The sequence below is a fragment of the Sardina pilchardus genome, chromosome 23 (assembly GCF_963854185.1).
Source record: "Sardina pilchardus chromosome 23, fSarPil1.1, whole genome shotgun sequence".
Taxonomy (NCBI): domain Eukaryota; kingdom Metazoa; phylum Chordata; class Actinopteri; order Clupeiformes; family Clupeidae; genus Sardina; species Sardina pilchardus.
Genome location: NC_085016.1, coordinates 5,634,643 through 5,650,995, shown reverse-complemented (window position 1 = coordinate 5,650,995; position 16,353 = coordinate 5,634,643). Strand labels below are relative to the sequence as shown.

At 47.1% G+C, this 16,353-nt stretch overlaps 1 protein-coding gene across 1 annotated transcript in view; it reads left to right on the top strand.

The window, feature by feature from the left end:
* LOC134071730 (low-density lipoprotein receptor-related protein 1B-like) overlaps positions 1-16,353 on the top strand; it is a 250,591-nt gene that overhangs the window by 198,369 nt on the left and 35,869 nt on the right. The window contains exons 73-82 of the mRNA XM_062528566.1: positions 702-834; positions 3,777-3,899; positions 5,146-5,268; positions 7,432-7,459; positions 8,085-8,209; positions 9,070-9,204; positions 10,736-10,855; positions 11,521-11,762; positions 14,055-14,278; positions 15,695-15,801. Coding sequence (XP_062384550.1) covers positions 702-834; positions 3,777-3,899; positions 5,146-5,268; positions 7,432-7,459; positions 8,085-8,209; positions 9,070-9,204; positions 10,736-10,855; positions 11,521-11,762; positions 14,055-14,278; positions 15,695-15,801 — 1,360 coding nt within the window. The remainder of the gene's footprint in view (positions 1-701; positions 835-3,776; positions 3,900-5,145; positions 5,269-7,431; positions 7,460-8,084; positions 8,210-9,069; positions 9,205-10,735; positions 10,856-11,520; positions 11,763-14,054; positions 14,279-15,694; positions 15,802-16,353) is intronic.

The following is a 16,353-nucleotide window of genomic DNA, read 5'->3' as shown; positions in this document are numbered from 1 at the left end:
CCTGAGTGTTCCTAGCCTTTAATGAGCTCTGCTAAAGTAGGCCTGTTCTCCCAGGCCTCAGGAGAGAGAGGTGTGGGCTGGGGCGAGGGAGTCTGCTGCACGAGGCTGCAATGTGATATGTACAGGAAGCTATTTCCCCAGTGCTGTAGGGCAGGGGAGGAATCTCTCTACCATGGAGGGGATGGGAGACTTCTATCACTCAAAAATGCAACAGTTCTAGTTTCATGAAAGTAGGCAGTAGGCAGTAGACAGTGGGTGGTGGCACACACAGAGAAGGTGTGTGTGTCTTTGTGTGTGTTGGAGAGAGATGGCTCTCTATGTATGAACAGGTGGACTGTGGAGAGTGCAAATGAGTCTGTATTTTCTTTAACAGTGTGTGTGTGTGTGTGTGTGTGTGTGTGTGTGTGTTTATGTGTGCATCAGTGGACAACAAACAAGTGAACTCTGCCACAGAATGTAGAGTGAGCAAGTTTGGCAGTTTGCTATTGGCAATGAGCTGATTATATTTGAAAATGAGTTTGTTTATTTGTGTGTGTGTGTGTGTGTGTGTGTGTGTGTGTGTGTGTGTGTGTGGTGTGTGTATGTGGTGTGTGTATGTGTGTATGTGTGTTTACATGCATGCGTGTGTATATCTATATGTATGTGTGTGTTTAACTGTGTGTGTGTGTGTGTGTGTGTGTGTGTGTGTGTGTGTTTGGCAGCTGGACTGCGCTCGTGAGTGCCAGGAAGATGAGTTCCTGTGCCGTAACCGTGCCCACTGTGTTCCGGCGCGCTGGCGCTGCGATGGCATCTACGACTGCGTGGACCACAGCGACGAGGACAGCTGTGACCATGGTAACCCACATCCCATCATTCTCCCGCTCACTACTGCTGCCGCTACTCCAGCTGCTCCTAGCCACTTTACAACCCCCCTAGTATGCCAGCAACTCTTTCTCTTTCTCTCTTTTTGCCCCCTCCCTCTCTTTATCTCATTCCTCTCTCTCTCTCTCCCTCTCTCTCTCTCTCTGTCTCTGTCTCTGTCTCTCTCACAGCTCCAGGCTCATCTGAGTAGTGTGTGTATCAACATGAGAGAGATAATTTGTTGTGTGTTCCAGTGAAGCTGTGCTGTGAAAGGTTTGATGTTGCCACTTGATGTTTTTCGACAAGCGAGCGCATAAAAGGCGTAATTCCTCTGTTTGGAGAAATTGCTGCCGCCGCTCAGATCATTTGGATGGCAGAGTCAGACGCAATTCGCCCGTGGGGTAGCGTGGCAGGTTTTTATTCATTTATTTTGTTTTCTGTCATCAAAGATTCAAGCACTTTGCTTTTTTTTTTTTTTTTGTCCTCCTCCTGTCGTCTGTTTTCCCCCCAAAGGTAGCTCGATTGCATCCGCCATATTCAGTCTAGTGACAGGCACATGCTGAAGCATTGTGCAGGAGAATTATCTTTAATGTGTGACACAGTGGTGTGATGGTAGTGTGTAGTGGCCACCATGATTATGTAAACATGCTCTTACGTACCCGGTGGTCGTCTTCATGGAGATGGATTGTGAGGTCATAGAGCCTGGTCAGATCGCTAGTCAGACAATAGCTTCCGCACGCGTGCAGTAGCGATGTGCCATATTGTGTTGTCCATGAAACGCTGGGATACTGTAATTCTGAATTGGCCAGCAATACAGTTGCTAACACGTTTGCGTACTGTACATTCTGTAATGTGGGTAGAACAAGATCGGGTGTGACGAAGGATCGATTGATCACTGATGAAGGTTTTAACATTAAGTTATTGATTAAGTGCGGATCAATGTTTGTGACACTTTAAACAGTAAGACGATGTGACTTGTGGTCAGGAGGTTTGTGTTTGCCGTCGTTCTGTTTACTGTCTTCATATGGCCATTCATGGTATATGGTTTCACTGACCTGAAAACTACCATGAAATATAGTGATATGATTTGAAGTCAGCCGCCTCTTAAAACCAGGGGAGGTGTGTTTTGTTTTGTTTACTTTTTTGCAGCGCTCACCGTGGACGTTTCGGTTGTTTTATGGATGTATTTGAAATGCCAGGTGGTAAATCTCACCTAGTTTTTTCTCACTTTCTCTGCTTCTCTTTCTCAGTTTTTGTCTCCGTGCAAGTGGTTGGCTTGTCCATAGCTACGGCCCAAGGGGGGGCCTGGAGTTTGACCCGTGCACCTGAAACAAAGGCTTTCAAATGAGAAATAATCACGACGTGTTCCCGTTCTTTCTCTCTGGGTGACCGCTTATTGCATCTAGGTCAGAGCTGTCCAGGAAAATAATTAGCTGCCCAGTGTTTTTCTTCTTCACTCTCCGCTCTCCGCTCTCTCTCTCTCTCTCTCTCTCTCTCTCTCTCTCTCTCTCTCTCTCTCTCCTTCTCTTCCTCCCTCCCTCTTCCACACATTTCCTGAGAAAAAGAAGGCAAAGAACACAAATAAGGGGGCAGCAATAGTGAGAGAGTGCACATATTTTAGATAGTTCCTGTTGCTTACTTCTCCACTGAAAGAACTTTGTGATTTAGCATTGAGGGCTCAAAGTGTAAAAATGCCTCATCTCTTCTTATTACTTAAGTGGATCTAAAAATCATGAACAGAGATGGAAAACCAAGATCAGGTAATTTTCTGTACCAGTTGGATAGAAAAGTATAGACAATCAATAAAAACATTTTCTCTCTCTCTCTCTCTCTTCTTTTCAATAACTCTCTCTCCACTCTCTCCAGAAAGTATGTAAATATGTATTTCTTTATCTCTCTTTATATTCATCTCTTTCAGTGTGTTCTCTCTCTCTCTCTCTCTCTCTCTCTCTTTCTTCTCCTTTTTCTCTGTCTGCTTCTCTCTCCACTTTCATGGCCATAGTTGATTAAATGGGGGCTATTTAAAAGCCTAGGGGATTTGAAAAAAGTCTCTCTCACTCTCTATCTCCTTCTCTCTGTTTCTCTTTTCTCTATCTCTCTCTCTCTCTCTCTCCCCCCATCCCTCTGTAATAACAATGGTGAAATGTGTGGAGCTTGTGGGGAAGCGATTAGGCCAGTGTGTGTGTGTGTGTGTCTGTCTGTCTGTGTATGTGTGTGTGCTTCCGTGTGTCCATGTGTGTCTCTTTGTGTGTGTGTGTGTGTGTGTGTGTGTGTCTGTGTGTGTTTGTGTCCATGAGTGTATGTGTGTGTGTGTGTGTGTGTGTGTGTGTGTGTGTGTGTGTGTGTGTGTGTGTGTGTGTGTGTGTGTGTGTGTGTGTGTGTGTGTGTGTGTGTGTGTGTGTGTGTGTGTGTGTGTGTGTTCGTGTGTGTGTGTGTGTGTGTCCGTGAGCCGCTCTAATGAAGGCTCACTCTGTCTGCTCGCCACACCTGACGGAGCAGGAGCTGGTGGAGGAGGAGGAGGAGAGAGAAAATAACATGAGTGTCCATCTGTGCCCTTCCTCCTCCTCCTCCTCCTCCTCCTCCTCCTCCTCCTCCTGCTCCCCCAGAGGAGCTGCGATAGCAGCAGGCGCTGGCAGGTCACAGTGCAGCCACTGGCCCCACGGGGCCCTCACTGAATGGGACTCTTCTCCTCTCTGCCTGCCCTGCCACCTGAAGGAAGCACACACAATGTGTGTGTGTGTGTGTGTGTGTGTGTGTGTGTGTGTGTGTGTGTGTGTGTGTGTGCGTGTGTGCGTGTGTGCGTGTGTGCGTGTGTGCGTGTGTGCGTGCGTGCGTGCGTGCGGTTTTGTGTGTGTGTGTTTTTAATGAAATCTGAAAGTATTCTCTCTCTATCTATCTGTTTGTTTGTTTGTTTGTGTTTGCTGTCTCCCCTGTAGGCGTGTATTTATGCCGCGCAGACGAGTTCATTTGCAACAACACACTATGCAAGCTCCATATATGGGTGTGTGACGGCGAGGACGACTGTGGAGACAACTCTGATGAAGATGCAGAAATGTGTGGTACGTGTGTGTGTGTGTGTGTGTGTGTGTGTGTGTGTGTTTGTGAGGAAAAGAAAGTGTGTATGTTTGGGGTTTCGTCTTTATGTATGTGTGAGTGAGTGTGTGTGTGTGGGTGTGTGTGTGTTGGGGAGGAGATGTTAGTGTGTGTGTGTGTGTGTGTGTGTGTCTGTGTGTGTTTTGGAGGATATGTTACTGTGTGTGTGTATGTGGAGGGTCCCTATAATGCACTCCATATTGGATATGCTAATCATAGTGAATTAAACATGCTAGTGTTGGTCAGCCAGTGTAGTGTAGTGTGCAATTAGAGCTGCACCAGAGCCCAGTGCTGCTTATGAAGCCCGCTGCTGCTGGCCCAAGCCGCTGTATGCTTAGGGCTTCGTCTTTATGTATGTGTGAGTGTGTGTGTGAGGAAAAGAGAGGCTGTATGTTTAGGGTTTCGTCTTTATGTATGTGTATGTGTGAGTGTGTGTGTGTGTGTGTGTGTGTGTGTGTGTGTGTGTGTGTGTGTGTGTGTGTGTGTGTGTGTGTGTGTGTGTGTGTGTGTGTGTGTGTGTGTGTGTGTGTGTGTGGTGCTGACCCAAGCTGCTTCGTCCCAGATGACCCTTTGTTCAGCCTCCGCTCAGCTCCAAAAACCTCTGACGGTGAAAGCTGCCAATCATCCCAGTGATTGAAACCAGGAAGGAATCATTCACGCTCATTTGATGTCTCGACTCTTATCTGCTATTCAGAAAGAGAATAACTCACATCAGCGGGAAATTCCTTGATTAAAAATTCATTTCTTTTTGATTTTTTTCTTTTTTTTTTATTGGTGTGACATTCATCACATGTTGGATGAAGGCAGATCATTTGCTTTTCCATTTGAAGGCAGAGGTCATTTGGAGGTCGATATCCATCACTTAGAGCCAGGTGGCTATCTGTGAGCAAAGCTTACAGTCTTCTAAGATGTATAGCAGTAGAAATGGTTTGATTCTCTAGAATGAGTGTGGAATGAGATGGTAATGAAGGTTCATTCCAGGTGAATGTTAAAAAGGGCATGAAGAAGAACACCTTACAGCATGAAATTGTACAATGCACTTCCCGTACTCACTGGCCCATTGTAGAGACTTTACTACACACACCGCTTTCAAGGTCACCAGAAGCTAACTTAGTGATATCTTTTGGTCTTGTTTTTGTTTGTTTGTTTTTGTTTTCATTTGTTTTATTTGTTTTTCTGTTTGTTTGTTTGTTTGTTTGTTTGTTCTCGTAGCCAAGCTGCCGTGCCCTCCCAGCCGAGCGTTCCGCTGTAGGAACAGTCGCGTGTGCCTGCGTCCCGAACAGCTCTGCAATGGAGCAGACGATTGTGGAGACAACTCAGACGAGGAGGAGTGTGGTGAGCACACACACACACACACACACACACACACACACACACACACACACACACATACACACACATACACACACACACACACACACACACACACACACACACACACATACACACACACACACACACACACACACACACACACACACACACACACACACACACACACACACACACACACACACACATACATAACACACACACACATACACAGCAGATGATTGTGGAGACAACTCAGACGAGGAAGAGTGTGGTGAGCTGAGATGCGCACACACACACACACAGACACACACACACACACACACACACACGCTGTAAAAATCTTGGGTGTGTCTGCTTCCCAAACAACTGTGCAGTGAGGTCGATTACAAGACAGTGCTGATGAGAAAGGGGTGTGGAGAGAAGAGAACCTTCCTCTAACACACACACACACACACACACACACACACACACACACACACACACATACAAACCAACCAATACAGGCCACACACACACACACACTTGCAGCATGTTGTAAGGGAGGTCAGTTGTGTCTGCCTCCCTGCAATGGGAGTCGATGACTGTGGAGACAATTTAGATGAGAAAGAGTGTGGTGAGCAGAGATTTATCCCCAATGCTCTCCTCTCTCTCTCACACACACACACACACACACACACACACACACACACACACACACACACCATGCACACACACACAAACCAACCATGCAGGCTACACACACACACACACACACACACACACACACACACACACACACACACACACACACACACACATACACACACACACACACACACACACACTCATTCACAAACCAAGCACAGCTGCCCTAAGCCCTAAACCGGTAACAAGGAGCTCCAACCTACAGTATGTAGTGTTCCAGCATCCTCAGGGTTCTCCACATGGCTGATTCTGCCTGCAGGAGCCAGAAAGCAGAGACCCCCCTAAACCTGTAATGAGCGCTTCACCTGCAGTACCACTCCACACTGTCCAGTTAGCCAGTTAAGCTGGAATCATAGCTGTGCGGACATGAATGCATTGAGCTACACAGGGAGGGTGTGGGGCCTATAGTACTCTACGCAGCGCAATGTGTTGTTGGATGCAAACAAGAGTGGCATGTCATGCATTTACTGTATAAAGGGGGCACGTCGCCTGCGTAGCTTTGTTTAGACTGTGAAACAGCCCTTATTCTTTTTTTTTTAAAGAATTTTTGCTTTTTGCCTTTATTAGTACAGGACAGTGAAGTGGTAGACAGGAAACAAGTGGGAGAGAGAGATGGGGTGGGATCGGGACATGACCACAGGCCGGATTCGAACCTGGGTCCCCGTGGCCACTCGGACCCGTAAATGGTACGGGCGCTGTAGCCTGCTGCACCACAGCGCCACCCTAAAACAGCCCTTATTCTATTGCCCTTTATTCTATTCTTACTGTCCTGGATTTCTTATTCTTTATATGTTTTATTTGTTAAGTGTTGTACTTAGTTCGAGAGCAAAGGTTAAGCGGAGTCAAATTCATTGTTTGTTTACACAAACCTGGCCAATATAGCTGATTCTGATTCTGATTCTGGTAACACACTCCAAGTCATGTGGGACCTCGAAACGGCGTTCCTCCACAGCAAAGAGTGGACATCTGTCTACATAGTCAACCCCCCCTCACAAGCTGCACAGCAACTCCCTCTATTGCGCAGCGTTGCCAGGTGTTCCGGTAGGTTCTCCAGCGTGGACGGTGCCGGTGGAGAGGAGCAGAGCAGCTCCAGGGGATCGGGTTTGATTGTCATATCGCTACTGTACATTAGCTCCAGTGTAAGAGCTGTAGTGGTTTCCTCTTTAATGTCACACCTCACAGAGTCAGCTGCTCACTGGAGGGGGGGGGGGGGGGGGGGGGTAAAGGAAGTAGCTTCAAACACGAGAGGAAGCGAGAATGGAGAAGAGGGCTCGACTCATGAGAGAGGGAAAGAAAGAGAGAGAGAGAGAGAGAGAGGACATGAGAGATGGAAAGAAAGAGAGAGAGAGAGGACATGAGAGATGGAAAGAGAGAGAGAGAAGAGAGGACATGTTGAAATGTCTGTGTCTGTTCTCACGCTCCTCTCTGTCAGACGGATGAAAGTTCCCGACGCCGAGCGAGATTGCACTCCGCTGATCGCAGGGCTGTCAGTGATTAGAGGAGCCAAAGTATCTGATAAGGCAGGCTTGTGTGTGTGTGTTTGTGTCTGTGTGTGTATATCTTTGCCATTCACATTATGTCTGCTCTTTTACTCTCTCTCTCTCTCTCTCTCTCTCCCTCTCTCTTTTTCATTCTTTCTGTTCTCCTCTCCCGTCTGTCTTGTCCCGTGGCGGTGGTGGTGGTGTGGGCCGGTGGTGGTGGTGGTGGTGCTGGCGGTGGTGGTGTTGGTGTGGGCCGGTGTGTTTGCGTCGGCTGCTCTGAGGTGCAGTGTGAGTCTGGAGCAGTTTGCTGCCAGGTGTCCAGGGATCCGCTGCCAGGGGCGATGGCTGCCTTGTTTAGGGGAAAACGCCGCCTCTTGGTGGCCCATTAAGAATTAATGAGAGTCCACTTTGTCGTTGTGGGAATTACAGTGCTTTGGTCTCTCTTTCTCTCTCTTTCTCTCTCTCTCTCTCTCTCTCTTCCTCGCTCTCTGCCTTTCTCTCTGTCTTGTGTGTTTGTGTGTGGAATCTCTCTCTCTCTCTCTCTCATGTGTTTGTGTGTGGTCTCTCTCTCTCTCTCTCCCTCTCTCTCTCTCTCTCTCTCTCTCTCTCTCTCTCTCTCTCTCTCTCTCTCTCTCTCTCTCTCTGTCTCTCTGTAGAGAATGTGGTGCGTAGGCCGAGGCCGTGTGGTAAGACTGAGTTCACGTGTAGTAACCACCGGTGCATCCCTGCCGAGCTGCAGTGCGACCTGTTTGACGACTGTGGGGATGGAGGCTCAGATGAACAAGAATGCAAAGCCTGTAAGCTCCTCAACACAACACACGAGCCATAACGCAAATCTCACAGTGCACAAGAACAGCGCTCTATGTTTATGCCATTTACATTCATCTCCATAATAGGCTAGACAACTACTTACACAATACAATATACATGTAATGATGCTATCATATTGTGAAAACCTGATTGTGTGTGTGTGTGTGTGTGTGTGTGTGTGTGTGTGTGTGTTGTGTACGTATGGCGTCTATATGGGCCAGGCCTTTAATTCTTTTCACACAAAACGTTTGCCCAGCAAAGACACACAATACTGTTACATTGATCATGTAAAGCAGTAGGAAGTGGGACTGGCCGATATGGATCAGAATTCATATCCCGGTATTCATAGTTTAAATGGTGATACAATATACAATGGTGATACAATATACATTTTGTGATCAAATGTTACTGTAATCAAAATGATATGAGCGTATTTTTTGTGTGTGTGTGTTTGTGTGTATGTGTGTGTGTGTGTGTGTGTGTGTGTGTGTGTGTGTGTGTGTGTGTGTTTATGGAGGTGGTGGGAAGGGGGGTAAATGTTCCATCTCTCTTTTAAAAGCCTCTATTTAGTTTGTTGTTGCTGAGGTCGGTCCAGGCGTAATCCATCCTGACACTCTGCGTGCCCATGTGTCCCTGGTCTCATGTGTCTCTCTCCCTCTCTCTCTCTCTCTCTCTCTCTCTCTCTCTCTCTCTCTCTCTCTCTCTCTCTCTCTCTCTCTCTCTCTCTCTCTCTCTCCCTCTCTCTCTCTCCCTTCCTCTCTCTCTCTCTCTCCCTCTTTCTCTCTCCCTCTCTTTCTCTCTCTCTCTCTCTCTCTCTCTCTCCCCCCCCCCTCTCTCTCTCTCCTAGTGGTGGTGGAGGACGCGTGTCGTGGGGGGGCCAGCCTGTGTGGCGAGGACGCGGTCTGCAATCAATCCCGGCCCCACTCTGTGTGTCAGTGCAAGGCAGGCTTTCAGAGGAACCTGAGGAGCAAGCAGTGCCAAGGTGTGAGGACAGGGAGGGAGAAGGAGCTGGGATGGGTGGGAGGGTAGAAGGAGAGAGGGGGATAAAGAAAGAAGAGGTGGAGGGAGAGAGTGAGGGGTGAATGGAGTGAGTGGCTGAGAGTGCAGAAGAGGTAGAGGAGAAAGGAAGAGCTAGAATAAAATGGAGAGAGAGAGAGAGATGATGATGAAGGAGTAGAAGACTGATGCACATAGGTTGAAAGCTAAAAGCCCGACCAAAGAGTTAACCAAGGCTTACTTTCAATAGAGCCAGACTACTTCTCTTGAGATGAGAATTCTTTTCAGACGGAGGATGCCGTCTATTGCACAAGCCCGTATGTGGCCCAACACCGTCAGGACATAAGACTGAGTGGAGCCTAATCTAACATACGGGACCGAGCTGCACTGAAAGGCTATTTTCCCTGCACTCCTTTTCATTTGCAAAAATGTCTGCGTGCCTTGAAGTGAACAGGCAGTGATGCAGTGAACCCCAGGCCAGATGAGAGACTGTGGGGAGGGGGGGGGGGGGTCTGGGGGGGTTGACCGAGTGCTTTTACAGGCCTATTCTCATGGAAATTAGGGTTTCCGAAAAGCACCTGAGGGAAATGGACAGACGCCAGAAGGTCAGAGCGTGGTCGGTCTGGATAGACGTTCAGGCAGGACCAGAACATCAGCTTTCAGAAAAGAGAGAAAAATGTGATTACCTCTAGTTTTTTCCGGGAAACAATCCCTCTTTCTATCTATCCATCAAAATGGAATGTGTAGGAAAGTAGAAATAGCATCAAATTCAAAGTGATCTCCAGTTCGGCAATCTCTTGCTTAGTGTGCTCGCATATGCTCTGAGTTGTAAAAGTCTGACTTCAGAGAGTAAAAGTCCTGCCATGTATTTTGTTCTACCTGGCCTGGGAATTGTGCTTATTAGAATCAGTTGATTAAGTGAATGGTAGGAACAAAATATGGCATGAATAAGATAAATACATAAAATATGGCAAAAATATGGCATGAATAAAAGTGTCAAAAATAAGCCTGAATTGTACACATCTGCATATGCTACAGTACCACCTGACCACTGTACTTCTCTAAAGAGCGCTGCCTGGCTCTGTTGCTGCCATGGTGATGACAATCCCAACTGTTCTCATCTGTAGTTCCCCGATCGCGGAGCACGCTACCAGAGTAGGGGCCTCTCCATCTGCAATACCTCTTGACGACCCTGACACACTTACCACTTGCCCTTATACCATGACCTCCGTCTCTATCCTATCAGCCCCTCTTATCTACATCCGTACCTAGCCTAACTTTGTACTTGATCTTTGAACTTTGAACTTGATTTATTTTGAACTGTTGTTCTACTGGCATACAAGGTAGTGACTATTTTCACCTATTAGCACAGTGCCTTGATTTCACCCTATTTATTACCCTACAGTATGTAAGTCACCCACAGCACCCACTCACAGCAGCATCAGCTAAATGAATTGATGTAACTGTACCATGGCATTTGACTTGACTTGCCTCTGTGTTTTGCTCTTCTCCTGCAGAGGTCAATGAGTGCCTGGCCTTTGGCACATGTTCCCACTACTGCTACAACACTAAGGGCTCCTACAAGTGCACATGTGACAGGAACTTCAAAGAGATCGACGGCGAATGTGTCACCAAAGGTAAACGGGTGGCAAGCTCTTCTATTCTGTTTCCTGTTGAGGGGTTGTTATTTGCAGCAGGGATCACACTATGACACATGAAAGAGACCGATCTAAAACAGTATCGGCTATGGCAACATGGTGTATTAGACCTGAAACAATATCCCCATGTTGATTCATATTTACAGTACACTTTACACTGGTTTTATGTGTGTGAGCTGAGAGTTTAGTTTAGACTTCAAAGTTCTAACATCAAAAGCAGAAAGCTTGCTCGTCATCTTGAAAAAAGTGATATAGTAAAACAAGTATCTGATTCTCTCTCTCTCTCTCTCCCTCTCTATCCCTTCTCTTTCTCTTTCTCTTTTCTGGATGTGTGTGTGGTTGGGGGGTTGCTATGTGAGGGTTTGGGGGGGATGAGGTTCTTTTTTAAGATTTTTAAGATGCTGTATTGGGGTTTTAATGTGTGAATGTTTTTATGAATGTTTGTATTGTGGTTGAGTTGTATGAGGCACGCCATGATCTCATGGGTCAAGAAATGAGTCAATAAAAGGTGTTTGAACCTCTCTCTCGCTCTCTCTCTCTCTCTCTCTCTCCTCTCTCTCTCTCTCTCTCTCTCTCTCTCTCTCTCTCTCTCTCTCTCTCTCTCTCTCTCTCTTCACATCGTTTCTCCTCATGTCATGACTCAGGGCCAGAGGACCAGGTGCTGTACATCGCTAACGACACGGAGATCCGCAGCTTCGTGTATCCGTTCCATCACAGTCACGGCCACAAGCTGGTGGCCCGCATCGAGGACAGCGCCCGCATCATCGGCATGGACGCCCTGTTCCACCGCCACACGTTTGTCTGGGCCACGCAGTTCAACCCAGGAGGCATCTTCTACCGCGACACCCAGGACCGCAGCCCCTCAAAGACCAGCAGTGGGATTGTTGTGAGTATGAACAACAAACAACAACAACAGCAACATATTGCATTCATACAGTGCTTTTCAAGGCACCCAAAGGAACCTCACTAACCACCACCATTGTGTATAGCTCTCATCATGAAGACATAAGCGACCTACTCACAGGCAATAAAGCAATAAAAGATATACAAAATATTTAGCTATTTTTAAGGAATACATCCCTTTTAAAAAAGTGATCTGTAGCTTGACTTCCCACACACACACTGAACTGAAAAAGTCTGTTTCTGCACTATTCACAAAATGTATCTCTGAGTTATTCTTGGGTTGGCTGGTTAGGATAGGTACAGCCAGAATGGTGTGTTCCTTTGGTTGGCTGGTTAGGATAGGTGCTGCCAGAATGGTGTGTTCCTTGGAACCACAAGCACAAGTCCGACTTGTGTTGGAGAATCAAGCGGTCATCCACCACATACAGAGACACACGAGACTGAGGTTATTGAGTAATTATTCACAGGTGGAGAGGAGGGAGGTGTGTCTCTCCATAAGGCAACAGGCAAGATGACAGGAATTGAATATGTCTGTATATCATTTTGTGAATAGTGCAGAAACAGACTTTTTCAGTTCAGTGTGTGTGGGGGGGGGGGGAGTCAAGCTACAGATCTCTTTTTAAAAAGGGATGTATTCCTTATAAAAATATAAAATAGCTAATTATGTTGTATATCTTTTATTGCTTTATTGCCTGTGAGTTGGTACTCCAAACAGGCCTCTGTATTCTGACTATGGTAGTTCAATGCCTTGTACACCCCTCACCAACTTCCCATTTCTGCCTTGAAGTGGGACTATTATTGTGTGCACAATTGAAAGCACACACACACACACACACACACACACACACACACACACACACACACACACAAACACACAATTTAGTGTTCTCCTTTTTATTGAGGAAGGACAGGACATTGCTACTCTAGGCTTTTAAGAGTCCATCTCTGACATACTCCAGACCAAACAAAATAACAATAGAGATACTGAAATAGATGCATGAGGGAGAGAGAGAGGGAAAGGTAGAGAGAGAGAGAGAGAGAGAGAGAGAAAGGTTGTGATATTGATGTTATTTGTATCACTACTGTAGCTTTGGCAACGCTGTAACAAACAGTCATGCTAATAAAGCACCCTTTGAATTTGAATTTGAATTTGAAAGAGAGAGAGAGAGAGAAGGGTAGAGAGAGAGACAGAGAGAAAGTAAGAGAGAGAAAGGTAGAGAGAGAGAAAGAGAGAGAGAGAGAGATGAGTGGTGCCTCGTGTGGTGGACAGACAGGCCCATGTGAGCCTCAGAGAGAGAGAAAGTAAGAGAGAGAAAGAGAGAGAGAGAGAGAGAGAGAGAGAGAGAGAGAGAGAGAGAGAGAGAGAGAGAGAGAGAGAGAGAGATGAGTGGTGCCTCTTGTGGTGGAGAGGCCCATGTGAGCCTCAGCATTGACATGCTTTATAGTTACTCCAGTTGAAGTTGAGCTTGCGGAGAGATTAAAGCTGCTCTGCTCCCCTGGCGACAGGTGCTATTTCTCCCTCCGTCTCCTCTGCATTCTTCTGTCTCTCGCCTCTTCCTCATCACGTCTTTCTAGTTCTGCCTCTTTCTCTCTTCCTCCCTCTATCTCTCCCTCTCTTCTCTCCATCTGTATTTATCTGTCTTCCTCTGTTCTTTCTCACACACACACACACACTCTCTCTCTCAGACACACACACATTACAGTACAGGCACACACACACCCATACACAGTCTTTCATTCGCTCTCCCTCTCGCACACGCACACACACACACACACACACACACACACACACACACACACACACACACACACACACACACACACACACACACACACACACACACACATGCGTTTCACTAATGGAGTGTATGGATGGGAAGCTAACACTGCCCTGCTCCCCCAAAGATTTCTCTCTGACTTCAAAGAGTCCTGTGACAATGAGATATGAACGCTTCTGAAAGTGGCAGTGGCAGGTGTAACTGTGTGTGTGTGTGTGTGTGTGTGTGTGTGTGTGTGTGTGTGTGTGTGTGTGTGTGTGTGTGCGTGTGTGTGTGTGCGTGTGTCTGTGTGTGTTGTTCAAGTGCACTGCAAATTTGCGTGTCTTTGTGTCTGTGTGTGTTAGCGTGTTAGCAAGTGAGTGAGTATGACTGAGCGATTCCAACAGAAATCCTTCCTGAAGATAAAGTCATTCTTGTAGACTTCAAAAAAAAACACACACACACAGACACACACACACACCCTCACATTCCTCGTTCCTCCCTCCCTCTGACTACAGTGTCCAGACTTCCGGCGTCCGCGTGACATCTCTGCCGACTGGGTGACGGGGAACCTCTACTGGACGGACCACTCGCGCATGCACTGGTTCAGCTACTACACGGCCCACTGGCGCCGGCTCCGCTACTCCATCAACGTGGGTCAGCTGGGCGGACCCAACTGCACGCGCCTCGTCACCGACATCGCGGGCGAGCCCTACTCCATCACGGTCAACCCCGTCCGAGGGTGAGAGATGGCGCTTCTAAACGCTTCTGATTTCCTTTCCTAACTTCATCTAATTTCCTAACCAAAAGCAATTCAGCCCGAGTCAAGTCAAGTTTATTTATATAGCACATTTCATACACAGAGGTCATTCAATGTGCTTTACATAAACAAAAACAGAAATAACATGAACAGAAATAGCAGATATAAGCATAGCTGGGCATAGATGGCATCAGATTCGAATCCAATCCAATCCCACAGATTTGATTTGGGGGAGCTTTGGGGTTGGAGCTTGTGTGCCTTTAATCTGACAGGGCAGTGCAGAGAGACATGGGATTGAGAAATGACCGGGGTCAGAATCGAACCCAGGTCCCCGTAGCCACATGAACCCAATTGTGGCATAGGCACTGTAACCAGTTACACCACAGTGACCCCCATGCAGACGGATTTTTGCAGGTTAAGTGTTTGTGCAGTTGAAAGTTTTATAGATAACAAGGGGGAAAAAATGTGTCCTCTTGTCTTTCCTAGCACGGGGGTCAGACAGTTAAATATTTCTATTTACTTCCATTATTAGTTTTTTTTCTGCCATGTCTCTATTGACTCTGACACGCATCCAGTATATATTCACTTCATTTGCCATTGAAGTCAAAACATTAACATGTTTCATCTCAGACGTTTATATTTCACGGGCAGACGCCCTCTGTCTCTCTTCTGCTGAGCTCTTGAGCAGGAGGAGTATTGTCCTCCCAAGAGTTGCTCAGAATATTCTCCAGAATATCAGCCTCGCATGCCTGCATCCTGTCCCCCTCTTGAGGCTTATGAGTATTAAACGTGACGAGGTGTCGACAGATGTGAGGGCTGTTTTCATAAACAGGCAGAAGGAGGGGGAGATGGGGGGTGCTTAGAGAGGGCAGATCCCGCTGTTTGCTGGCGAGCAGGAGAGTGTGTGCCGGGACTAGGAGGGCAGGATATGAAAGATGCGCCGTGTTTCTGTTTGCCTGGCCATGTTTTCCATTCCTGTCTGTTCTTGACTTGTGTTGTGGTGTGTTCGTTCTGCTCTCTGCTGACTATTGTTTTGGTTCCCGCTCTCTCTCTCTCTCTCTCTTTCCTTCCATCTTTCCTCTTTTTCCTCACATTTTTCTTCTTATTTCATTTGATTTCTGCTCCCTCTGTTTTTTTTTGTTCTGCTGTGTTTCCCAACTCTGCTATTCTCTCTCTCTGCTGCCGATGTTTTGGCTTCACAGCTCAGAACACTGCTGAGTCAGAATATCTCTCATTCGCTGTTCCCTATCCACCATCTCATCTGTTTTAGTTTACTCCACATACTTACTAGCAGTCTGGTGGTACTTGTCTAGTATGTTTAGAGTTTCCATTTGCTATATTCATTTCGGTGGGGTATATTTATCTTGACATGAGTGTCCGTGGTTCCCGCCTCTGTAGAATGATGTACTGGACTGTGATTGGTGACCACTCCCATATCGAGGAGGCAGCTATGGACGGGTCCATGCGGAGAGTCTTGCTGGAGAAGAACCTGAGGAGGCCTACAGGTATGACCCCCCCCTCCCCCCCCCCCCCCCCCCCCCCACACACACACACACACACACCTGACTCACAGGGTCCCCAAGTACACCATCATCACCCCTCCCAACTGACCCAGAGGTTCGCTCCCTCCTCCGCTCCTCTACCTGCACTAGCTGGCCCGGAGGTCCTCCCCCTCTTGATCTTGACCCACACAGTATGGCTTCCGTGAAGCAATAGCCTATAGGGCTCGAGCACACGCCTTGCATTCTAGGAATATTGCCGCCATGTTGGTAGCGCACTGTTACGTAATCATCCATTCATTCAGATGCAGACAAGACAAGAAGCAGAAATATAGTATGAACATACAGACTTTAGGTCGTTTATATGTCAAAGTAAAATGACAGTCATTTTAAAGGAGGTTTCAGAGTGACTGTTCTAGCGGGTTTGTTATAAATAAACTGATATCCTAAACCCTAATCTGACGGAGAGAGTGCAACAGACTCAGCCTGACTGGCATAGCCTTCATTCATCCTGTTCACTATCCACTGTGTTCTCGGACTGCCCTGGCGGACGTCCGG